Source organism: Silurus aristotelis (genome assembly GCF_946808225.1).
Source record: "Silurus aristotelis genome assembly, chromosome: 26".
NCBI classification, from domain to species: Eukaryota; Metazoa; Chordata; class Actinopteri; order Siluriformes; family Siluridae; genus Silurus; species Silurus aristotelis.
In genome coordinates this window covers 9,712,739-9,738,716 of record NC_139599.1, presented here as the reverse complement: position 1 = coordinate 9,738,716, position 25,978 = coordinate 9,712,739, and the positions used below count along the sequence as shown (strand labels likewise).

At 38.5% G+C, this 25,978-nt stretch overlaps 3 protein-coding genes across 5 annotated transcripts in view; 2 read left to right on the top strand and 1 right to left on the bottom strand.

Annotated features, from left to right (window-relative positions):
- The window catches only part of LOC310720668 (uncharacterized protein), a gene marked incomplete at its 5' end in the record, with an annotated part of 579,035 nt that overhangs the window by 396,154 nt on the left and 156,903 nt on the right, over positions 1-25,978 (bottom strand). The window lies entirely within an intron of this gene.
- crata (carnitine O-acetyltransferase a) lies at positions 1,858-19,468 on the top strand. 3 transcript variants are annotated; one of them, XM_083531874.1, is made up of 14 exons: positions 1,858-2,009; positions 2,763-3,041; positions 3,702-3,820; positions 6,679-6,732; positions 6,892-7,057; positions 7,477-7,651; positions 13,818-13,996; positions 14,319-14,419; positions 14,538-14,657; positions 15,134-15,256; positions 15,496-15,631; positions 16,170-16,232; positions 18,011-18,148; positions 18,299-19,468. In XM_083531874.1, the coding sequence occupies exons 1-14, from the start codon at positions 1,977-1,979 to the stop codon at positions 18,512-18,514; spliced, it is 1,902 nt and encodes a 633-aa protein (XP_083388000.1). In that variant the 5' UTR covers positions 1,858-1,976; the 3' UTR covers positions 18,515-19,468. The 3 variants fall into 3 exon arrangements, with proteins under 3 accessions (XP_083388000.1, XP_083388002.1, XP_083388001.1); XM_083531876.1 differs by having other exon boundaries at positions 2,001-2,121; XM_083531875.1 differs by lacking the exon at positions 1,858-2,009 and adding an exon at positions 2,293-2,641.
- The window catches only part of fkbp15a (FKBP prolyl isomerase family member 15a), a 20,097-nt gene continuing 14,570 nt past the window's right edge, over positions 20,452-25,978 (top strand). Inside the window, exons 1-6 of the mRNA XM_083531842.1 lie at positions 20,452-20,639; positions 24,625-24,731; positions 24,829-24,907; positions 25,041-25,110; positions 25,227-25,301; positions 25,418-25,516. Coding sequence (XP_083387968.1) covers positions 20,533-20,639; positions 24,625-24,731; positions 24,829-24,907; positions 25,041-25,110; positions 25,227-25,301; positions 25,418-25,516 — 537 coding nt within the window. The 5' untranslated portion in view covers positions 20,452-20,532. The remainder of the gene's footprint in view (positions 20,640-24,624; positions 24,732-24,828; positions 24,908-25,040; positions 25,111-25,226; positions 25,302-25,417; positions 25,517-25,978) is intronic.

Below are 25,978 nucleotides of genomic sequence, written 5' to 3'. Positions count from 1 at the left end.
AGTTGTAAAGTGTATTATTTGGCCCAGATTTTGTTCGCCGCCTTAAAGACAGTTTCATCTCCACCATAACCGAGGCATGTTTGGTTCATGCCTCATGCCAGTGGTGGCTGAATGCCAAATCCGGGCGAGAAATCTTTACTATCTGGAAGGGAGTGCTATATACTATTGTAGATTTAGTAGCTGTTTTTTTCATTCCACAATGGCTGACATAGGGAAAGAGAAAGGTATTTGATCGCAGATATACTTAACAGTTCAAACCTGTTCTTAAGCTTTTTCATGAACTATTTATACGTGTATTTGCATTTTCTTTTCTGTAAAATGTGGACAAAGAACACAAATTGCATTAATATTAAATCCCCAGGAAACTTGTAACCTCTGGGGTTTCCATGGTCAAAGAACTGTCTTTTTTTGAGGGTAATTATTGGTGCTTCTGCGAAAGATGACTGTGTTCCTGTATAATATTGGTGGTTGCTATAGCGGAAGTGGATTAATTCAGGTACCACACCCTGAAGGCTTAGGTGTGAAACGCTCAGCCTGCCACAGAGTTTCTGTATTAATTATTTGCTAAATTTGATCATGCCAGAACTAGGAGGGGTCACCAATGCAAGCTATGATGCCTCTTGGTGTTTGGCTAATACCAGGGAAGACAAAGCACACAGTATAACAAGTACTTTCTGTTGTTTAATGCAGAAAACAAACAAGTATATAGGCACAGTGGACAAATGTCTGATCTAAAACTATTAATGTTATGGTAATTAGGCATTGAAAACCAGAGATGTGTTAGCTATCATCTATCATCTATACCAAGGGTGCCCAATACGTCGATCGCGATCTACCGGTCGATTGCAAAGGTAGTGTAGGTAGATCGTATGACATAAAAAAAAAAGCATATTTATTTATGCATTTTTATAGTAGGTACATTAGTACATACTAATCATATAGGAGGAAAGCGTTCGATTGTATTTTCACGCTTCACCACTAGAGGGAGATTCACAGTTTACCATTCAGATGTTGCCACTGTGACGTCACCGCTTTCGACCCAGTGTTTAAAAGGACAGAACCCTAAACAGCAGTCTTCGTTCGAGCGAACGCTAAATCCAGTAAAGATTAAGTTTTCTGAATTTTTTTACTGACACGAGTACAATTTCCTGTTCAGTGTACACGTATATGCCTTCTTACATTTTGGTGCTTCTAGCCAGATAGCGATCCTTTCTAACAATATCAGAGGTGGGAAGTAATGAAGTACAAGTACTGTTACTGTATTTAAGTAGATTTTTCTAGTATCAGCAATTTCCTTTACTATTTATTTAACTGTTTCCTTTCACTCATTAGATTTTCAATGAGTGAAAGTGTTTTAATCTATTTGGTGACATGATCAACACTTTTCCAATCTACCACTGAGATATCATAACCCACAGAAAAATGGGGTTAACATGGATGAGATAGAAGGAGTCAGCGATGTAAACATGATTGAGAACAGAGACATTTCCTGATCACCTGATTAACATATTTAAGTCATATGTCATATCATATTTGAGTGAAGGATGTGTTTACTTTTGCCATCTCTTCATCAAATACATACAGTAGATCCTAAAGACGTTGCACAGACACTGTAGGAATGTGTGAAACAAGTAAGATGTCGTCTTAATATGAACACTTCTCTTTTCCTGTTACAAGGATTACATGTTGACTTTTTTCTCAACATTGAGACGTGGAGAGAGTGCACTTTATTCAGTGACAATTTAATGCCCTATTTTTTCTGAGAGTTTCTGTGGAGTCGACTTTCGTTATTCCAAAGCATTGAGTCAAAGAACCGACTTTTTTCAAGGATTTCTCTCTCTCTCTCTCTCTCTCTCTCTCTCTCTCTCTCGCCCTCTCGCGGTTGTGTGTAGTAGTGCAGGGTTTATTCGGTGAGAGCGGAGTCCTTCACACGACTGGGTTTTTCTTTGGGGGCGTTTCAGTCAAATCAACCTACTATGACTATGCTGGCGATTTTGTTCAGAGCCATGGTGAGTGTATACACTGTCAAGTTTGTTGTTATTCCCGTGTACAGACACTTGCGGGAGATGAAATCAGAGCAGTTTGCTGTGTGAAAATGCGGAACTGTTCGTCTTATTAACAGTAACGTCACGATTAATTGCTACTGTAAGGTTACAGTAGCTTAGCAACATGGCTAGCTAGGTGAGACAGTGCTGGTTACAGAGTAACAGTTCGGGGTTAAGTAATCCAGCTAACATGTTAACCTTTGGACTTGGGATCTGAAAGTAATTTATAGGCTTCATTAGAGGCAGGATGATGCAGTAGCTGGTTGTTCATTCATGTCAGAAACTTGTGAAGTGTGCACTACTAATCTAATCTAATCTAATCTAATCTACACTACGTCTTATGTACACTACAACTAAAGAAAAGGAATAACGGCCTGCAGCCAGCTGTTTGGTTTGTGGTTTTTCGAGCTCAGTGTATCAGGGCAGTTAATATTTACAGATATTGTAATTGGATTGACGATTGGGAGTCCGTGAGCTTTGAGTCTCTGGAAGGTTGTATTCCTGGTGCAATCACGAGGAGATTTGTTTGCTTTGCCACATCTTGTCTACATCTGGATTTCTATCCAACCACTTTGACAGTGTCTGTTAAGTGTCAGGTCAATGAAATTAAAGTGAATCGAATATATGCATATCCTCTTAACATAGGTATTTGTGATTACGTTTCTTTTATGTTATAGTGAAAGCAGGTGTTGTACTGTCTGTCTTTTTTTTTTGCAGACGAAGTCTGGCATGGGGAGACCAGCCTGCCTGGTGAAACCAGTGTGTTTATCTAAAATACCTGGTCGCTATCTGGCTCATCAGGAGTCGCTCCCAAAACTTCCAGTGCCTCCATTAAAACAGACATGCGACCACTATCTGGCCGCTCTGGAGCCTATAGTGACTCCTGAGGAGCTGCAACACACACAGAGGCTCGTGGAGGAGTTCCAGCTGCCTGGTGGATTGGGAGACAGGCTTCAGAGCAGCTTGGAGAGGAGGGCAAAAAAGCTGGAAAACTGGGTATGATACTAACACTGGAAGCAGTGTTTCTATTAAAGTAAGGAATGTAATTTGGAAAACGTATGGATGTTTTGTTAAAACATAAAACAAAACAAGTTATTGGGTTATAATTGTCTTGACATTTTACCTGTTTGTTTGCATGCACACAGCCTTCTTTTGAAGTGTTCCCCATTCTTGATTGTTAAAGGAAATAACAGTTAAAAACTTAGTATAGAAGGGAGTATAGAAATTTACAAGGGTTTAAAAGGGTTTCCATGAGGATAAAACAACAGCCCTGAAAGGCCATATGCTGCTTAGTGTTTTTATTAATGAAAATGAGTGAGTAATCTGGTGAACTAGATTAGCATATAGTAAAATATTGTGGATGTTGAATGATTTTAAGACAAGTTTTATTACTAGTATACGGGTTTACAAAGTTATAGATTTATAACGTATTTTTCTGGCCCAGTTCACATCCTCACTATCAGCTGGCTCACTGCTAATAAAGTACCTTTCCATTTAAAATCTGCTTACATACAGTTCTCACATCTAGTGTTTGAAAAGAAGCGTATATATATATATATATATATATATATATATATATATATATATATATATATATATATATATATATATATATATATATATATATATATATGTTATGTTTTCTTCTGTCTCTAGCTCTCAGACTGGTGGTTGCAGACAGCATACCTGGACTACCGGATGCCTGTGGTTGTCCACTCGAGTCCTGGAGTTGTTCTTCCTCGATTACAGTTTAGTGACTGGCAAGGTCAAATAAGGTCAGTTCACTGTTTTGATGTGTTTGTGTATAAATGATGGAAAAATCTGGTGAACGTAGGATGGTTTTATTAATCCAGTCACCTTTATTTTAAAGCAAAAACAAACAAAGTATGCTCTAATAAACAGACTTTTACTGTAGATCTACAACTAGTGTGTAAATAATGACTTGTATACTCATTTGGCTTGACTAAGATCAAAGTCTTTTGCCAGTGTTTCCAAGACTAATAATAAATCTGGCAGCAGTGATGACCCTTATACACACTAACCCTGGAGAAATAACTATGAGCTAATGCGGGAGTGTTGAATGCTGAAACAGCAGGAAGTGCTGATGGAAAGCTATTTTTTTTCATACAGTCTGGTTTTAAATACTTGAAGACTGACATTGTATCGGTTTTTGTGTGTACACTGTGCAAAATTGAGCACATGAAGTAAAACTTCCATACAGATATCACTGTGGTCACTGTTCAAACTTGGTAATAATATCTGCCTTGGGTGATCAGATCACAAGTGGACTGCATTAAATACTGGTGTGAAGAGGGTCACATGTATCTTGTGATCTGATCACTCGGACTGCTTACAGAGGGGCTCTGGAACAGTCATGGCTGAGTTATTGGTTATATTCATGCTCAAGCAGTGAGGATTAAATACAGAAATTTAGACTTAATCTGGGACAAATTGCACAAGAGTGTCAAATGCAGGGTATATTTGCCCTACAGAACAGCTGTGACTCATTTATGCACAATTCTGAATTGGACCTTAAAGTCAACAGCAGTATTACATTTAGCAAAACAGTGACATTTTATTTTTTATCTACAAAATCAGGTAAAAATTTAGCCCAGCGATGATGTACAGGGACATTGCCCATGACAGGTGTCCACACATTGGTACATATTGTAGTTCTTAAAACCACAAACTTTCCTGAACTATATATATATATATATATATATATATATACATACCGTAATTTTCCGGACTATTAAGCGCACCCAAATATAAGCCGCATTCACTGAATTTTACAAATATTTTTATTTTTAACATAAATACGCCGCACCTGTCTATACTACTACTATACTGTCTACACTAATGTACTTTACACAGGCTTTAACGAAAGACACGTTACACACGGTGTAATGGGTGAAATATGTTGCGCTTCCTTTAGGAGCATAGCGGTATTTTGGGAATAGCATGCCACTGCATTTTTTCCGGTATTACTGCATGTGTGCAAGATGAGGGTTATGTCCTTATTATTTTTTGATGCTCATTTCTAAGTTTCTTTGACTAACCCGTAACGCTGTTGCCAAGAAAAATAAAAAAGCAAGAGTTTTGGCAAACCTGTCTGTGCTTATATGATTTGTGTTGCAACTGGAGTTAGCGAGCTCTCCCTTCACCCAGACTCAACGCGTTACAACGGCTTGTATCTAAACAGTAGCCGACCAAGAAAGTCATCGTCACTGTCTTCCTCCTTCCTTTCACAACTATTTATCTCGAGAGTTTATCTTTTGGCATCGTCGTGCGTAAAAATAACAAAAGTTTTTTCTCCCGATGCTGTGGAGCTCAGAACACAGGTGAAGTGCGTTTTTTTTGTTTCCGTTCGAAAATTTCATTGGTCTAATGTTATGGGGCTCAGTTTTTTGGCTTTAAGTTTGTGAAACCGGGAAAAACCCAGCTTCGTTGTTTAAGCCGCGGGGTTCAAAGCGTAAGAAAAAAGTAGCGGCTTATAGTCCGAAAAATACGGTGTGTGTGTATATATATATATTGGTCCTCCAGCTGTTCCTTATATGTACAGTTAACTTTTTTAGCCTCTTATTGCTACCTGTCCCAACTTTTTTGGAATGTGTATCTCTCATGAAATCCAAAATGAGCCAATATTTGGCATGACATTTCAAAATGTCTCACTTTCAACATATGATATGTTATCTATATATATTTAATTGTGAATAAAATATAATTTTGTGAGATTTGTAAATTATTGCATTCCTTTTTTATTCACAATTTGTACAGTGTCCCCACTTTTTTGGAATCGGGTTTGTATATAAAATGACACTTTTAAATTTATAAATTGTATCATATTATAGAGGGAATTATCAGGGGGAATCACAGGAGGACTATATTTCAACTGACTGTTTTCAGGCTTAAAAAAGTATTTGTTTTTAAAGTTGTGATCTAGACACAATGAACCTGATGCTCATACTCTACAAAGCAACCTCAGATGCAGACCTACAGACAGCTCTTTTACATAATCTGAATAAAAAGCCAAGGAATAAACATATAAATATTGGTTTTGAACCATAAATAAAGTGTTTCTAGCTTTGTAATGTTTATGCATATACATGACAAGACAGCCCTGTTGTGCTGCCTGGTACATGTCTGATGCACTTTTTTATCTGCTGTTTCACCCCCCCACCCCCTATACGTATAAGACAATTGTAGCTGTAAATGGTGAAATATTTATTGAAAGAAATGTTTTGTTATTAAATCAGCTTTAGTTAAACCTTTATTTCACATACTTGATTGTCTAAAAGGGTGTATAGATTTTAGAATTAGCCACTGGAAATATTATACTGTTGGACAAATATCGATAAAGGCGCTATACCAAAGCTGTGGTAAATGGTCCAAAAGAATGCAGCAAATAGATTAATTTATTAATCAATTGATCAATATTAATTAATTTATATTTTTGGCCACAGTGCAAAAATTTATCGAGCTAGATCATTAAAAAATCAGGCCAAAAGAAATGTGCCTCAGGATTGCAATTTGTAGTATCTGTAGTAATGAGCCCACTTAAGGGTAAAACATGTGTAAATGTAATATTAGCAAACGATGATCTTGAATATACTTTACTGTGTATTTCTCACAGATATGCAGCTAAGTTGATTGCAGGAGTTTTGGATTTCAAGACTATGATTGACAAGTGAGTTTTTTGTTCTTTTAAAAAAAAAAAAAAAAAAAAAAAAAAAAAAGCTGTTGTATTAAAATAATCAGGTGAATACTGCATTAAAATGAAGTAATAAATCTCCAGTATTTTCTAAGGTAGGATTGGTTTCTAATGCAAGTATATCCTGTGTTTCAGTGAAACACTACCGGTGGAGTATCTTGGTGGGAATCCGTTGTGTATGAATCAGTATTATCAGGTTCTGTCTTCCTGCCGCATACCCGGAATCAAAAAGGACTCAGTGGTGAATCACGCTCTGAGTAATAGGCCGCCTACTTACATCACCGTGGTGCACAATTTCCAGGTCAGTGTACACAGTAAGATCTTTCAAGAAACACTGCAGATTTTCAAGACAGATTTTCACTGCAGATTTTCAGTCCCCCTTTTGTATTATATTTCTGTATTTGATACAAAAAATTATGCAGTCACTTAACTCATCACACCAACTTATCATGTTTTATTATACACCTATTGAGTGCTAACAGGAAAATATGGTGGTGGTCCAAATCAAATCAACAATATTATGTTTTTAGTTTAGATTTAGGTCACACTGATATACATGGTAATATGCTTTCTCTCTCTCTCTCTCTCTCTCTTTCTCTCTCTCTCTCTCTCTCTCTCTCTCTCTCTCTCTTCTCTCTCTCTCTCTCTCTCTCTCTCTCTCTCTCTCTCTCTCTCTCTCTCTCTCTCTCTCTCTTTCTCTCTCCACCCTCAATGCTGTAGTTCTTTGTGCTAGATGTGTACAACAGGGATGGCACACCACTGACAGTAGATCAACTCTATATTCAGCTGGAGAAAATCTGTACCTCTTCCCTGGAGACCAAAAATGAACCAATCGGCATCCTCACCTCCAATCATCGTGATAGCTGGGGCAAAGCCTACGCCAAGCTCATTAAAGGTCAGAGAAGTGTGTAACAGTGTGTAATGGCCTCACAAGAGTGTTCAGTAATAATTTGTAAAGGTCGTCCCAAGCTCTTCCTCTCAATCCAAAGAAGATGCACAGGGGCATTGCCAGGTGTCCACATATACTTTGGTGTATACTGTAGTTCTTAAAACTGAAAACTTTCCTGAAGTGAAATACATAAGATTATTTTGCATGTTGAAGTCACAGCTTTTAAAGTCTAGTTTCTCCCAAAAGTTAAAAGGGAGAAAACTAAAGGGGGAACTATTCTGCACTGATTGAGGTATCTTCTGGTATCTTATTGTATCTAATTATGAACTGAACTGTTTAGGCTTGTCTACAGCACTATACTACCCAATAATGTGATCAAAGACTGATACTGAGGAATTCACATCTAAATAAATATATAAACAAAGCTTAGGCAAGGGTAAAAAAAAAAAAAATATATAATATATATCTTCTTCTTCTTCTTCTTTCGGCTGCTCCCATTAGGGGTCGCCACAGCGGATCATCCGTCTCCATACAACCCTGTCCTCTATATCTGCCTCTTTTACACCAACTACCTGCATGTCTTCCCTCACCACATCCATGAACCTTCTCCTTGGCCTTCCTCTTTTCCTCCTACCTGGTGGCTCCATCTTCAGCATTTTTCTACCAATATAATTCATGTCCCTTCTCTGCACATGTCCAAACCATCTCAATCTCGCCTCCCTCACCTTGTCACCAAAACATCCTACATGTGCTGTCCCTCTAATAAACTCATTTCTAATCTTGTCCATCCTCGTCACTCCCAACGAAAACCTCAACATCTTCAGCTCTGCTACCTCCAGCTCCACCTCCTGTTTTTTACTCAATGCCACTGTCTCTAATCCATACAACATCGCAGGTCTCACCACAGTCCTATAAACTTTCCCTTTCATTCTTGAAGATACTCTTCTATCACAAATCACTCCTGTCACTCTTCTCCACCCACTCCACCCTGCCTGCACTCTTTTCTTTACTTCCCTAACACACTCTCCATTACTTTGCACTGTTGACCCCAGGTACCTGAACTCCTCCACCTTCTCCACCTCTTCTCCCTGCAACCGCATCACTCCACTGCCCTCCCTCTCATTCACACACATGTACTCTGTCTTACTCCTACTGACTTTCATTCCCCTTCTCTCCAGCGCATATCTCCACCTCTCCAGGCTCTTCTCAACCTGCTCTCTACTCTCACCACAAATCACAATATCATCTGCAAACATCATAGTCCAGGGAGACTCCTGTCTGACCTCGTCCGTCAACCTGTCCATCACCACTGCAAACAGGAAAGGGCTCAGGGCCGATCCTTGATGCAGTCCAACCTTCACCCTGAACCAGTCTGTCGTACCTACTGCACACTTTACTGCCGTCACACTGTCCTCATACATGTCCTGCACCACCCTCACATACTTCTCTGACACACCTGACTTCCTCATACAATACCACAACTCCTCTCTCGGCACCCTGTCGTACGCTTTCTCTAAATCCACAAATACACAATGCAGCTCCTTCTGTCCTTCTCTATACTTCTCCATCAACATCCTCAAAGCAAATAAGGCATCTGTGGTGCTCTTCCTCGGCATGAAACCATACTGTTGCTCACAGATGGTCACCTCTTCTCTCAGCCTGGCTTCCACTACTCTTTCCCATAACTTCATGGTGTGACTGATCAACTTAATTCCCCTGTAGTTACTGCAGGTCTGCACATCTCCCTTATGCTTAAAGATCGGTACCAGCACACTCCTTCTCCATTCCTCAGGCATCCTCTCCCCTTCCAGAATCCTGTTAAACAATCTGGTTAAAAACTCCACTGCCATCTCTCCTAAACATCTCCACGCTTCTACCGGTATGTCATCTGGTCCAACCGACTTTCCATTTTTTATCCTCTTAATCGCTGCTCTCACTTCCTCCTTACTAATCCTATCTACATCCTGCTTCACCAACTCCACATCCTCCAACCTTCTCTCTCTCTGATTTTCCTCATTCATCAGCTGCTCAAAATACTCCCTCCATCTTCTCAACACACTCTCCTCACTAGTCAACACATTTCCCTCTCCATCCTTTATTGCTCTAACTTGCAGTACATCCTTCCCAGCTCGGTCCCTCTGCTTGGCCAATCGGTATAAATCCTTTTCTCCTTCCTTAGTGTCCAACCTCTTATACAGTTCCTCATATGCCTTTTCCTTGGCTTTCGCCACATCCCTTTTAACCTGCTGCCGCATCTCCTTGTACTCCTGCCTACTCTTCTCATCACTCTGTCGATCCCACTTCTGTTTTGCCAATCTCTTTCCCCTAATGCTCTCCTGCATTTCCTCATTCCACCACCACGTCTCCTTGTCTTGCTTTCAATTTCCAGATGTCACACCAAGTACTTTTCTAGCTGCCTCCCTCATCACTCCTGCAGTAGTTGCCCAATCATCCGGCACCTCTTCACCACCACCAAGCCCCTGTCTGACCTCTTCCCTGAACCTCACACTACACTCTTCCTCCTTCAGTTTCCACCATCTTATTCTTCTTTCAAACCTTACTTTCCTCCTCTTCTTCTTCGCCTCCAAAACCATCCTACAGGCCACCATCCGATGCTGTCTAGCTACACTGTCCCCCGCCAACACCTTACAGTCTCCAATCTCCTTCAGGTTGCATCTCCTACACAGAAGATAATCCACCTGTGTGCACCTTCCTCCACTCTTATACGTCACCCTATGATCCTCCTTCTTCTTAAAATACGTGTTCACCACTGCCATTTCCATCCTTTTAGCAAAATCTACCACCATCTGCCCTTCCACATTCCTCTCCTTAAAACCATACCTACCCATCACCTCCTCATCACCTCTGTTCCCTTCACCTACATGCCCATTAAAGTCTGCCCCAATCACCAATCGTTCTTTCCTAGGTACACCATCTACCACTTCATCTAATTCACTCCAGAATCTTTCTTTCTCCTCCATCTCACAGCCAACTTGTGGAGCATAGGCACTGATGACATTTATCATCATCCCTTCAACTTCCACCTTCACGATCATCACCCTATCAGAAACTCTCTTCACCTCCACTACACTCTTACTGTACGCTTCCTTCAGAATCACCCCTACACCATTTCTCTTCCCATCCACACCATGATAAAACAGTTTAAACCCACCTCCAATGTTCCTGGCCTTACTCCCTTTCCACTTGGTCTCCTGAACACACAACACATCTACCTTTCTCCTCTCCATCATATCAGCTATCTCTCTCCCTTTACCCGTCATAGTACCAACATTTAAAGTACCAACCCGAACCTCTACTCTCCTACACTGCTCCTTTTCCTGCCGTCTCTGTAGACGCCTTCCTCCTCTCCTTCTCCTCCTTCGGCCAACAGTAGCCCAATTTCCACCGGTACCCTGTCGGCTAACGATACCTGTGGCGGTCGTTGTTAACCCGGGCCTCGACCGATCCAGTATGAAATTCTCATTTGTGATCCGCATATTTGATTTGGCACATGTTTTACGCTGGATGCCCTTCCTAACGCAACCCTCCCCATTTACCCGGGCTTGGGACCGGCACTAAGAGTACACTGGCTTGTGCCCCCCTAATGGCTGGGTTATATATATATATATATATATATATATATATATATATATATATATATATATATATATATATATATATAGCGGGAGAAAATGAATGAATGAATGAATATATATATATATATATATATATATATATATATATATATATATATATATATATATATATATATATATATATATATACAGTGAGGAAAATAAGTATTTGAACACCCGGCTATTTTGCAAGTTCTCCCACTTAGAAATCATGGAGGGGTCTGAAATTGTCATCGTAGGTGCATGTCCACTGTGAGAGACATAATCAAAAAAAAAAAATCCAGAAATCACAATATATGATTTTTTAAACTATTTATTTGTATGATACAGCTGCAAATAAGTATTTGAACACCTGTCTATTAGCTAGAATTCTGACCCTCAAAGACCTGTTAGTCTGCCTTTAAAATGTCCACCTCCACTACATTTATTATCCTAAATTAGATGCACCTGTTTAAGGTTGTTAGCTGCATAAAGACACCTGTCCACCCCATACAATCAGTAAGAATCCAACTACTAACATGGCCAAGACCAAAGAGCTGTCCAAAGACACTAGAGACAAAATTGTACACCTCCACAAGGCTGGAAAGGGCTACGGGGAAATTGCCAAGCAGCTTGGTGAAAAAAGGTCCACTGTTGGAGCAATCATTAGAAAATGGAAGAAGCTAAACATGACTGTCAGTCTCCCTCGGACTGGGGCTCCATGCAAGATCTCACCTCGTGGGGTCTCAATGATCCTAAGGAAGGTGAGAAATCAGCCCAGAACTACACGGGAGGAGCTGGTCAATGACCTGAAAAGAGCTGGGACCACCGTTTCTAAGGTTACTGCTGGTAATACACTAAGACGTCATGGTTTGTAATCATGCATGGCACGTAAGGTTCCCCTGCTTAAACCAGCACATGTTCAGGCATGTCTTAAGTTTGCCAATGACCATTTGGATAATCCAGAGGAGTCATGGGAGAAAGTCATGTGGTCAGATGAGACCAAAATAGAACTTTTGGGTCATAATTCCACTAAACGTGTTTGGAGGAAGAAGAATGATGACTACCATCCCAAGAACACCATCCCTACTGTGAAGCATGGGGGTGGTAGCATCATGCTTTGGGGGTGTTTTTCTGCACATGGGACAGGGCGACTACACTGTATTAAGGAGAGGATGACCGGGGCCATGTATTGCGAGATTTTGGGGAACAACCGCCTTCCCTCAGTTAGAGCATTGAAGATGGGTCGAGGCTGGGTCTTCCAACATGACAATGACCCGAAGCACACAGCCAGGATAACCAAGGAGTGGCTCTGTAAGAAGCATATCAAGGTTCTGGCATGGCCTAGCCAGTCTCCAGACCTAAACCCAATAGAGAATCTTTGGAGGGAGCTCAAACTCCGTGTTTCTCAGCGACAGGCCAGAAACCTGACTGATCTAGAGAAGATCTGTGTGGAGGAGTGGGCCAAAATTCCTCCTGCAGTGTGTGCAAACCTGGTGAAAAACTACAGGAAACATTTGACCTCTGTAATTGCAAACAAAGGCTACTGTACCAAATATTAACATTGACTTTCTCAGGTGTTCAAATACTTATTTGCAGCTGTATCATACAAATAAATAGTTAAAAAATCATACATTGTGATTTCTGTATTATTTTTTTTTAGATTATGTCTCTCACAGTGGACATGCACCTACGATGACAATTTCAGACCCCTCCATGATTTCTAAGTGGGAGAACTTGCAAAATAGCCGGGTGTTCAAATACTTATTTTCCTCACTGTATATATACAGTGAGGAAAATAAGTATTTGAACACCCTGCTATTTTCTAATGATTGCTCCAACAGTGGACCTTTTTTCACCAAGCTGCTTGGCAATTTCCCCGTAGCCCTTTCCAGCCTTGTGGAGGTGTACAATTTTGTCTCTAGTGTCTTTGGACAGCTCTTTGGTCTTGGCCATGTTAGTAGTTGGATTCTTACTGATTGTATGGGGTGGACAGGTGTCTTTATGCAGCTAACGACCTCAAACAGGTGCATCTAATTTAAGATAATAAATGTAGTGGAGGTGGACATTTTAAAGGCAGACTAACAGGTCTTTAAGGGGTCAGAATTCTAGCTGATAGACAGGTGTTCAAATACTTATTTGCAGCTGTATCATACAAATAAATAGTTAAAAAATCATACATTGTGATTTCTGGATTTTTTTTTTTTAGATTATGTCTCTCACAGTGGACATGCACCTACGATGACAATTTCAGACCCCACCATGATTTCTAAGTGGGAAAACTTGCAAAATAGCAGGGTGTTCAAATACTTATTTTCCTCACTGTATATATTTTTTTATTTTATTATTATTATTTTTTTTTTTTTTTTTAAACCCTTGCCTAAGCTTTGTGCAAAAACCATGCATAAAAATAAGACTGAATGTCTAAGTGTGAATTCCTCGGTATCAGTCTTCGATCTCAAACTGTTTAATAGATTAATTATGTTTTTAATCATAGAATCATAGTTATATATTTAAAACCTGAACTATCACTCATATCTCTTTTTTCTTTCTTCCAGACAGAACAAATAATGAATCAGTGAAGGTGATTCAGAAGAGCATTTTTACAGTGTGTCTTGATGCTCCAATGCCCAAAGTCTCAGACGAGATGTACCACACTCGAGCAGCGGTGCAGATGCTGCATGGAGGAGGCAGCAGGTGGAACAGTGGAAATCGCTGGTTTGATAAAACCCTTCAGGTTAGTCTGTAGGAATAGGAAGAAATCCACGTGTAATAACTGCAGTAATTTTACCTTGTATAAAACCCATTTAACATCCAAACAACAAAACGAAATCCTTCCTAAATATATGAGTATTTATTACACAATGATGATATGTGTCAGAAACTGGAAACACTTAATCAAACATCTTTTGCAAAGTTAAAAGATCTAATTATGTTTTCAGGATATTTTGCATCATTTAAAGCAGGAACATGTCCTGGGTTGGTCATTGTGTAAATAGGTGAAAGGTCATTTAAATACCTTGCAGTAGCCCTCAGTTTGTCTGTTTCCCTGTGTGTAGTTTATTATTGGTGAAGATGGGACATGTGGTGTGATCTATGAACATGCCCCTGCAGAAGGTCCTCCAATCGTGGCACTGATTGATCATGTTGTGGAGTACACGTAAGTGACAAGATAACGAATAAGAACAACAATGTTATTGAAGACAATTTTAAAAGATTGTGACACGTTTTTTGTAAATAAAATTTTCAGCCCTGTTAAATTTGTTTCTGTCCATTAGAAAAAAGTCAGAGATGATTTGTACCCCCACGGTTCCTTTGCCCATGCCCCAGAAACTGCACTTTAACATTACACCAGAGATTAAAAGGGACATCGAGGAGGCCAAGCAGAACATAAATCTGTGAGAATATGTCCTTTTTTTTGTCTGATTCATGTAATTATGATTCTGATTATTTTAGAACAATAAATACAATTTGTATTTGAACAGTAAAGTCGCAGTTCGGATGCTTGTTATACCTAATGTCGACAAAAAGTTTTTTTTTTTCTTGTTATTCCTGCTGAAAATGTTTTACTCATCAAAGGTTAGAAATATGCTGTTAGAAAAAAATGCTCAGTAAATACACAGATTTTGAAACTTTTTTGAGCACATTTATTAGGCCTCTGTGACAGCTATGAGACTGTGGAGTTCTCATCAGTACATGATGTACAAAAACATTGTTAAAGGCCGTACTGTACGTGGTATATATGTAAGCATTAAAAAAATAATAATAGGAAGAAGTCATACAAACTAGTTAGGTGAACTGCTCCTAGTAGAATAACTGAATATCCGAGTTAGAATATAACCTAAAATACATTTTATTATTTTCTTTTACACAGAATGGTTAATGACTTGGATGTGAGGGTCATTGTGTTCACCCATTTTGGTAAAAACATTCCCAAGTCTTATAAGATGAGTCCAGATGCATTTATTCAGGTGGCTCTGCAGCTGGCTTATTACAGGTAAGGCTAACAAATTACCTCTGTCAACTTATTAATCTGTTTTAGAAGCCAAACCCATTTTTGGGTTAAAAAGCTGTGCTTTGTGTGTGTGTGTGTGTGTGTGTGTGTGTGTGTGTGTGTGTGTGTGTGTGTGTGTGTGTGTGTGTGTGTGTGTGTGTGTGTGTGTGAGAGAGAATATATTGGTGAGGGACATTAGGTTGAAAGAAAGTGATTTTGCTATTTTGTTTTGATGTATTAAGGCTCTATAAGCACTGCTGTGCCACATATGAGAGTGCCTCTCTGCGCATGTTCAGACTGGGCAGAACAGACACCATTCGCTCAGCATCCATTGCTGCTGCCAACTTTGTCCGAGCTATGGACAACCCTGTTCAACAGGTTGGTTTATTTACTATCACATCTTATCACTTTGCAGTGAAAAGATCATCTTGATGTGGCCTTTGGGGCTTTTCAAATAGCAGGAACCATGAGATCTGGAGCCATGAAGATGGCTGTGGACTGTAATTAATTTGATCAGTTCTGCTATAGTGGCTTATGTATAGCCAATTGCCATGAACAGTTTTGAACTCAAAACAGTTAATGACCTCAGCAGTGCTGAAATTATAATGAATGTATATTTTTACTTGCTCATTAAGGATAAAATTATAGGTACAAATGTATACATTTAAAATTTATACTCTTAAACTATTTCTTTTTGTAAATCTGCTTTGTGATAATGTCCTTTGTTAACATTGCTATAGAAATAAAATTGAATTGAATTAAAGTATTAGAATTAAGTGTAACCTAACATCCAGGATAGAACTATTGATACCCATACATTTATACTGTGATCACATTCCCACCTCAGCATGAGTTTTATTATCAGTATATTTGTTGTAGTACTCCTATACAGATGACTGTGCTGTTTGATCAACAGAACCCAGAGAAGGTGACTCTGTTGAAAAAGGCAGTGAAGGCACACCGAGCGTACACAGACATGGCAAGTGACTCATCAGGTTTAAACTATGCTTACAGTGACTACAGGCAAATTATTATATTATAAAAGTACTTACCTCACTGAATGTGTGTTTGAGTGATGGTAAATATCTGTATTTATTTGTAAAAAAAATAAAAAATAATAATTATTATTATTATTATTTTTATAATGATAAATAATATATAAATATATAAATATAATTTATAATTATTATATTATTAGAATTATTATTATTAGAATTATTTAAAATCTGAAATGCAAAACTTCATGCCTACATTTAAATGAAAAGCTACATGCTTTTTCTTCATGTTTTCTGGTTTCTTCCCTCCTCTGAAATGACATGCTGGTATGTAGATTTGCTATTAATGAATGTGCTTTGGAAAGGCACCAGTTCTACCATGACCCTGAATAAGATAAAATGCTCACTGAATAAGTATGATATATTGTATATAAAAGAAGCAAATTAAAGATTAGGAGTGCACCATATGTTTGTAAAGCACAAAGGGTGAAAACTGCATGTATTCAGTGTTGTCAGTTTTTGTTTCCTATCCACATTTATATATATTTTTTTTATATACTGCCTGTCCAAAGAAAAAAAAAAAAACGCTGCACCAGCACATCCCGAAGATTCTCATTGGGGTTAAGGTCTGGACTCTGTGGTGGCCAATCCATGTGTGAAAATTCATGTCAATCCATGTGTGAAAACTCTTTCACAATTTGAGGCCAATGAATACTGGTATTGTCATCTTTGAATATACCCGTGCCATCAAGGAAGAAAAATCTATTGATGGAATAACCTGGTCAATCAGTATATTCAGGTAGTGAGCAGACCATATTTTTTTGGGCACATAACGTTGCTGAACCTAGACTTGACCATCTGCAGCAACCCCAGATCATAGCACTGCTCCCACAGGCTTGTATAGTAGGCACTAGGCATGATGGGTGCATCAGTTCATCCGCCGCTCTTCTTACTCTGATGCACCAATCACTGTGGTACAGGGTAAATCTGGACACATCAGACCACATGACCTTCTTTCATTGCTCCAGAGTCCAATCTTTATGCTCTCTAGCAAATTGAAGCCTTTTCAGGTTAGCCTCACTGATAAGTGTTTTCTAGCTGTTTAGTCCCAATTCCTCGAGTTCCCTTCACATTGTGTGTGTGGAAATGCTCTTACTTTCACTATTAAACAAAGCCTGTTATTGTTATTTTTTTTTACGATTTGATTTCACCAAAAATTCAAGATTTGAACATTTCTTCCTCAAAGCTGATGGTTCCCCACTACCCTTCCAGTGTTTAATAATTCGTTGGACAGTTCTTAACCCAATTTTAGTAGTTTCAGCAATCTCCTTAGATGTTTTCTTTGCTTAATGAATGCAAAAAATTTGACCCTTCTAAAACAGATTTACATCTCTTCCACAGGATGTGTCTTTTGACATGTTTGTTTAAGACGTGAAGCCACTGACTGCATCAGTAAGGGTTAAATAACTTGTTGCCAGCAGAAACACAATCATCCATGCAGTAATTACCCAATGGGAGGCTCTTACCTATTTGCTTAGTTAAATCCAGGTGGTAAATTATTTTTTAAACGGGTGTGCATGCAGAATTTATAAAAGCAATATGAAACAATTAAAATAAACTACACCATATACATGTAGGAAACACATTTTAATTTATTTGCCCCACAGGATTCGAATGAAATTAGATAATGAAGTGTTTTAAAAGTTTTTTTTAATTAGTGAATGTTATGAAAATTGAATTGAATTGAATGAATTGTGTGTAGGCAATCCGTGGGCAGGCCATCGACAGACATTTGCTTGGCCTGAGGCTTCAGGCTGTAGAAGACATGTCAGCCCTGCCTAAAATCTTCACGGACAAGTCTTATGCCATCGCAAATCACTACAATCTTTCCACCAGCCAGGTACAAACATTCTGCAAGATTTCTTTGGTGTGCACCATCTTTACATAGTTATTATCAACGAGTCTTAGTAAAAACAACGTATGTACACATTTACCAACTTGTACCACCTTCTCAATCTGTCTCCCCATTTTTTTTCTTTTCTATTACCAGGTCCCAGCTAAGACCGACTGCGTGATGTGTTTCGGACCAGTGGTGCCTGATGGCTATGGTGTCTGCTACAACCCCATGGAGAAACATATTAACTTTGCAGTCTCTGCTTTCAACAGCTGTGCAGACACCAATGCCACACAACTGGCCCATGGTCTGCAAGACGCTCTGGTGGACATAAAGAGCTTGCTGGATCAGACACTTAAATCCAAGCTGTAAGTAAAGTGACGCATACTCCTGCCTGCTGTGGGCATTATGCTTTAGTACTCTGATGAACACTTGGTCAAGATCAATGTTTAATGGAGTGTGTGTCACTTTGCACAGATCTTTTGCTTGGAATAAGACTTATATGGTTTCACAGAGCTGGAGATGCAGTAGAGCTTATGTCCGTTTAAAAAGGCTGCATTTCATCTTAAATCTTTGAAAAGGAGAATAAAAAAAAAAATCCATTGACTTTTTTGTGATCAGGTTTCACTCTGTCCCCTATGTGTGTAGGAAAAAGAGATAATGATATTGTGATTATACAATTTAATTTAGTAAAAGAGATAATCAATATGTACTTTAATACTAATTTTTCAGTTATATGCAGTGATTTTTTTTTATAGAACTGTACTGTAAATTGTGACATTCTTGTTATAGTGAATAAAGTACAGCATTTACAGACTGTAACAGCTTCAGCACTGCATGATCACTTCTTTTATTTTAACTTTTTTTAAGTTGTATGATTGTGCCTTATAACTACTACGAATGTAGAATTTTTTTTTTTTTCTCCAAAACAAAAACCATTCTGATATGTATATTATATAATGTCCATTTATATGTTAACTATAAAAGAGGAGAGTTCTTAAAGTCAGGGTCTGTTAATATGCTCTAACTCGAACAGGATTGGGGTAAAAAAAGATATAACTCTCCTGCCTGTTTAGTTTTTTAAATAATTAATTGCTTTTTTTTTAATAACTTATTTTGCCTTTCAGTTTTTCATATGCCACTTAACATTTTGCTGGTTGTTTTACATACTATATTGTGTATGTGCCTTTCCATATCCTGACATGATCATTCTGGCATGCTGTCAATGTTTACTAACAATGCAACTACCTTCGGGTTGCTGTGGTTGCAGTATTCAGTCGAGAAAAAAAAATAAAGAATAATAACAATTTTGTGGCAAAAATGGCACAGATTTGGCAGCTCTCATATTTTTTGTGGTGCATAATTACTGATATCAGTTAAAATACACAGAAAGAAAATCATAAACAATTTAGATAACTCAATGCGCGAAGCCACACAGAGTAACGTGCAAATATAAAAATACCAACAAAACAAACATAGGTAATTTTTGCATATAGCACTTCACATTTATTTTCCAAAAAGACAAAGAATATATAATACACATAGTACTAGAAGGCTCTTTAGTGCTACTTGATCCCAATACAAAGCTAAATTGTTAAGGATTTTACCCGAGTGCAGTGAATAAAATTGCCAGGATGCACCTAATATGATGTTTAATAGGTTTCAAAATAGTTTAAATAAATCTACTAAATCATTTTCATTTTCTGTGTGTTTGTCAAGTTATGGGATGAAAAAAATCGGAACAAGCAGATCTCTTATACAACATAACAGCAAACTGTATGGTATAGAACCAACAGTGGATGATTTCAGCTTTACTGAAATTATATAATGACCAAGAAAAAATTCAGTAGTAAACAGATGCACTAGAAATGCCCCAAATTCTGTCATATATGAGAAATGGAAAAAAGAGGGAAAGATGCCATTGAGACAGATCTTCATTTCTAATTAAATATTAAAAAAGATTTAAAGCTGCAAAAAATATCAACTGAAATTAAAAGTAGAGAATACGAATGAGTTTGACTCGTTTTATTTAACGTGTATGCATACTTCAGGGTGCAGGTACAGCATCATTTGTGACACTGAATCGATGCAATGGCACATGACAAGAGAAAAATGTGTACTTTTTTGAAAGAATGCAATATTTGTTGTCATCATGAAACAAAACATGCTTCAGCTTCTCAAAATATGGCGGCGAGAACATTTACTTTCGGCCCACATCCCTTAACCAAGTTTGGCGTTTGGCCCTTCAAGGAAAAAGGACGCCTCTGACTTAATTGAATAATTGGCCGGTATTAGTTGGCGCGCGAGACTGGCTACCTGATCCTGATCACGTGACGTCATCGAGCACCTTCACCGTAGAAAGCAGCAGTTTCTTTGCGCGGGTCTTTCTCATGCTTTGCGGTGTTTTTGTGATCCGCGTCTCTCTGCTGAGGATGAAAGAAATGAAAGCTCTTTATCCTGATTGTCGGAACGGAGAGTTTCTGGCTCCTAAAAACGGGTAAGAGTGTTTCACAGCAACAGACATTGTTGCAGGATCCTGAGGCTCTTCCAGCTCCTGAATTCAGGGGAACGCTGCGCTTCAGGATGAGCTGAATCCATAACTTATGACGTAAAACTGTTTTACTTTGATTCTTATTATTCATGTTGCGATTTAATCTCAGTCTAAATAAAGACTTGAAACTGTATCTGAAATAATCAGAAATGTGAGCTTGGAGCTGGCAAATGACGTCATAAGATTTTAATTATATTCAGTTGAGTTATATTTGTACAATGCTTTTAACAAACGGCATCGTGCCACAGCAGCTTTATAGGCTGTAAAGTTGAAATGCACAAGTTTGGTGCCTAGAATTTTGTTCTTTATGTTTGTCTCTAATGAATAATCCAGTGGTGAATAGCAGGGAAAAACTTTCTGAGATGGAAGGCAGAAACCTTGAGAAGAATCAGACTCGAAAAGGAACCTATTAGGATTTTGGACACAGCACACTGATGGTGAATTGTATTTTCTACAGACAAATCACGTTTCACCCAATACCAAACATTAATTACTTTTAGAAGAGGCTAATGTGGATAAAGAAATACTTCACTTGATCCTAAATGGTGTTTTTTACGATTAAATTAAATAGTTTTATTTTTATTAAATATTTTTTATTGATGACTTGTTAATTTTTACATTTACCCAGTGCCATTCCTATATTACACACATTGGCATCTGAGAGCCAGCTGGAATTAGTCCTAGCTTAATAATCTTTACCTAAAGAGTGTGATGCCGTGGTGCTTTAGTCATTTATTTGGTCCAGCTCTCTCTCACCTTCTCATCCATACTCAAACACATCAGCTTACAAAGATTCTGAACTGTCATGTTAACACTACCATCAGTGCCAAACTGAGATTTTTCTGTAATGCAGAAATCCTTATGTTTGAAGTCACTGTTTTTGTCATGTTTCCAAATTTGCAACAGAATTACAAATATCAAGTATTTCATCCATATATAACCATTCATGATTTGTTTCACCTTGGAGTGTTTTAATGGTTATTTTCATCTGAATTTGATTAAATATTTAGACTTGATAACCTTTTTTTTGCACTTTTAATAGTTGCATGATTTAGTCATGTTTAGATATGCCACATTAACTTTCCCATTCATGAAGAAAATAATGCACATCATAGTTTAGGTTAAATTGGTTAATTTAAAGGATTGTGTTTTCAAATTGCACATCGTATGTGTGATCAAGGGTCTTTCAGAAAATGGACAAGGAAGCAAGAAAGCCTGTAATAGCCCTAACACAAAGTTCTAATGTGATTGATAGAGCATACCTCAAGTCGCAAGACTTTTGCTGTAATTCCTCCCACATGCTAGTTGTTACAGGGTAGGACTGGGTGTGTTACTAGCTGCAGTCAACACTGAGGAATAACAGATTAGACTGAAAGGAAGAGAAAAGCTTTCCATCGTTTTAAGCGTACTTTCCTGCTGGGTAGAAACTAAAACCTGGCGCTCAAGTCTGCTATGTGGGACACTGACTATCTTTGGAAAGAAGTGCAGGGGTCAGTATATCTAAACTCCGATCAGTATAAACCAGACATGGAAATCTTTCTGGGGTACTAATCTGAAGGATGTAATGAAGGAATATTTGCTGCTTTTTAGGAGTACAGATAATAAACCTGTAATGTAGGTTTGCTTGTTGAGTGCTCTTCTGTTACCCTTGTACAGTGAGGAAAATAAGTATTTGAACACTCTGCTATTTTGCAAGTTCTCCCACTTAGAAATCATAAAGGGGTCTGAAATTGTCATCGTAGGTGCATGTCAACTGTGAGAGACATAATCTAAAAAAAAAAAATCCAGAAATCACAATATATGATTTTTAAACTATTTATTTGTATGATACAGCTGCAAATAAGTATTTGAACACCTGTCTATCAGCTAAAATTCTGACCCTTAAAGACCTGTTAGTCTGCCTTTAAAATGTCCACCTCCACTAAATTCATTATATTAAATTAGATGCACCTGTTTGAGGTCGTTAGCTGCATAAAGACACCTGTCCACCCAATACTATCAGTAAGAATCCAACTACTAACATGGCCAAGACCAAAGAGCTGTTCAAAGACACTAGAGACAAAATTGTACACCTCCACAAGGCTGGAAAGGGCTACGGGGAAATTGCCAAGCAGCTTGGTGAAAAAAGGTCCACTGTTGGAGAAATCATTAGAAAATGGAAGAAGCTAAACATGACTGTCAATCTCCCTCGACTGGGGCTCCATGCAAGATCTCACCTCGTGGGGTCTCAATGATCCTAAGGAAGGTGAGAAATCAGCCCAGAACTACACGGGAGGAGCTGGTCAATGACCTAAAAAGAGCTGGGACCACCGTTTCCAAGGTTACTGTTGGTAATACACTAAGACGTCATGGTTTGAAATCATGCATGGCACGGAAGGTTCCCCTGCTTAAACCAGCACATGTCCAGGCACATCTCAAGTTTGCCAATGACCATTTGGATGATCCAGAGGAGTCATGGGAGAAAGTCATGTGGTCAGATAAGACCAAAATAGAACTTTTGGGTCAGAATTCCACTAAACGTGTTTGGAGGAAGAAGAATGATGAGTACCTTCCCAAGAACACCATAACTACTGTGAAGCATGGAGGTGGTAGCATCATGCTTTGGGGGTGTTTTTTTGCACATGGGACAGGGCGACTGCACTGTATTAAGGAGATGATGACCGGGGCGACGTATTGCGAGATTTTGGGGAACAACCTCCTTCCCTCAGTTAGAGCATTGAAGATGGGTCGAGGCTGGGTCTTTCAACATGACAATGACTCAAAGCACACAGCCAGGATAACCAAGAAGTGGTTCTGTAAGAAGCATATCAAGGTTCTGGCGTGGCCTAGCCAGTCTCCAGACCTAAACCCAATAGAGAATCTTTGGAGGGAGCTCAAACTCCGTGTTTCTCAGCGACAGGCCAGAAACCTGACTGATCTAGAGAAGATCTGTGTGGAGGAGTGGGCCAAAATCCCTCCTGCAGTGTATGCAAACCTGGTGAAAAACTACAGGAAACGTTTGACCTCTGTAATAGCAAACAAAGGTTACTGTACCAAATATTAACATTGACTTTCTCAGGTGTTCAAATACTTATTTGCAGCTGTATCATACAAATAAATAGTTAAAAAATCATATATTGTGATTTCTGGATTTAATTTTTTTAGATTATGTCTCTCACAGTGACAATTTCTCTACGATGATAGTTTCAGACCCCTCCATGATTTCTAAGTGGGAGAGCTTGCAAAATAGCAGGGTGTTCAAATACTTATTTTCCTCACTGTAGTTAATCATTCTAAGAAGATGCTTAGTGTTGTTTTTATGCTATTTTTTTTCTTCACTAATTGGGTATAGTTTAAAATAGTTGAAATGGATGTTTGTTTAATCTGATCTCTATGTTCTGCGTCTGTTCACTTGTGCGATTGACACAAATGTAAAATTTTTATTTTTTTGCAGTGATAAATGAACAGAAACCTAATAATATATATTGTTTTATTTTAGTTCTTTTAGCTTCTTTAACTTTTTCCCCTTTTTCAGCGGGACAAATCTGTGGTTTTGTGCATCTGAGCATAGATCTCAAACCATATCAATTTTAGTGTATATTCAATGAGTAAGTTCAAACTTAATAAAAATGTAGAAATAAAGATGTTCTCACATTTGTGTGTTGCCCAGTTACATGGCATTAGGACTGTTAATCACTAGGGAATAGTGTTTATCTTTTTCCTGGTTGTTGAGCATCTGTCCAACAGGCAACTACGAATTAGAAAAAATGCCCACATATGAAATGTGGTCATTTGTGCACCCTGTCCTTTTCTCAAGGTATATATTTGCTGGAAAATAGTCTGTTCGTGTTCGTGTGTGTGTTCGTGTGTGTGTTCGTGTGTGTGTTCGTGTGTGTGTTCGTGTGTGTGTTCGTGTGTGTGTTCGTGTGTGTGTTCATGTGTGTGTTCCTAGGGCAAAGCTGGCCTCTCTCTTTGGTCTCTTCCAAGCTGAACCTGAAGGCAATGAGTCTTTCAAGTTCACTGCTCCAAAGCAACCCAAAAAACTTCCATCTGGTCTTGGTACACATAATTGCACATTTCACAATGATTTTTCAAATAGGACTTGGCATTAGTGGAGCATCACAGATGTGGTCAAATGTGGTTTTCACCATTTTAGGTTCTCCTTCTCAGAAACAAGTTCCCCCTCCAACAACTCCAGCTCTCTTGTTGGCAGTTTCTGTCCATGCCTTTCACTTGTAAGTACTAAACGTGCCAATAAAAAGGTGGTTATAATTATGATGGTGTAATGAAATAACGGGATTATTTTGAATTTGTTTAAAATAAAACTAAATTAATAGCTGAGGGATCTCTAATAAAGTGAGTTTTCAGTGTGAATGGACAATACATGAAGCATGGCAAGTTGGGTGCAGCAATCCTGGGAAACTATGTGAACAAAGAGGTGAGAGGACAATGGTCAAAGAATGAATAATCAAGTGAGATAAATGCACAGTATGTGGTAAATGTGTTTATTTTTTTATGTACAAATTGATGACTTGGTCTCTTCTGTCTTCACAGTATAAGATCCTGCTTTATGGCAGTCAGCAGAAACAAATAGCTTCAGCACGAATTCACAATGGATTTATCCTCACGGCAAGCTGATCTTTGCCTGTTTATCCACTGCTTGTATTGAATATAGTAGCGTCAGTGCTATGCCTTTTTTTTTTTTTTTTTTTTTTTTTTTTGGCTTACCTTATTTTTTGCCACAGATTCAGCCTGGAAATTATGCTGCCTTTTATGATGATCAACAGCAGAGCTGGTCTCTGAAATTTGACTCTGAGGATGCTAGAATAGATTTCTTTAAAAAGGTATCCACAACTTTAAGAATATGTATTTCTTATGTTATCCTTTATTATAGCAGAGTTGATGCATAAAAGTGGAGGAAGGTGCACACAGGTAAACTATATTCTATGTAAGGAGATTGCAGAAGAAGAGGAGGAGAGGGAGGACTGATAGAGGAAGACTGTAGTGAGATTCAGGAAAGAGGTCAGACAGAGGCTCGGTGGTGGTGAAGAGGTGCTGGATGATTGGGCAACTACTGCAGGAGTGATAAGGGAGACAGCTAGAAAGGTACTTGGTGTAACATCTGGAAATAGAAAGGAATACAGAGTCGTGGTGGTGGAATGAGGAAGTGCAGGAAAGCATAAGGAGAAAGAGGTTGGCGAAACAGAATTGGTATCGGCAGAGAGATAAGAATAGTAGGCAGGAGTACAAGGAGATGCAGCAGCAGCAGGTAAAGAGGGATGTGGCAAAAGCCAAGGAAAAGGCAT

Excerpts from the sequence above, each read along its gene's own strand:
- crata (XM_083531874.1), top strand. The coding sequence starts at position 1,977 with ATGACTATGCTGGCGATTTTGTTCAGAGCCATG. Across the intron at positions 3,821-6,678 it reads GACTGGCAAGGTCAAATAAG|ATATGCAGCTAAGTTGATTG; the intron begins GTCAGTTCACTG and ends TATTTCTCACAG. Across the intron at positions 6,733-6,891 it reads TTCAAGACTATGATTGACAA|TGAAACACTACCGGTGGAGT; the intron begins GTGAGTTTTTTG and ends CCTGTGTTTCAG.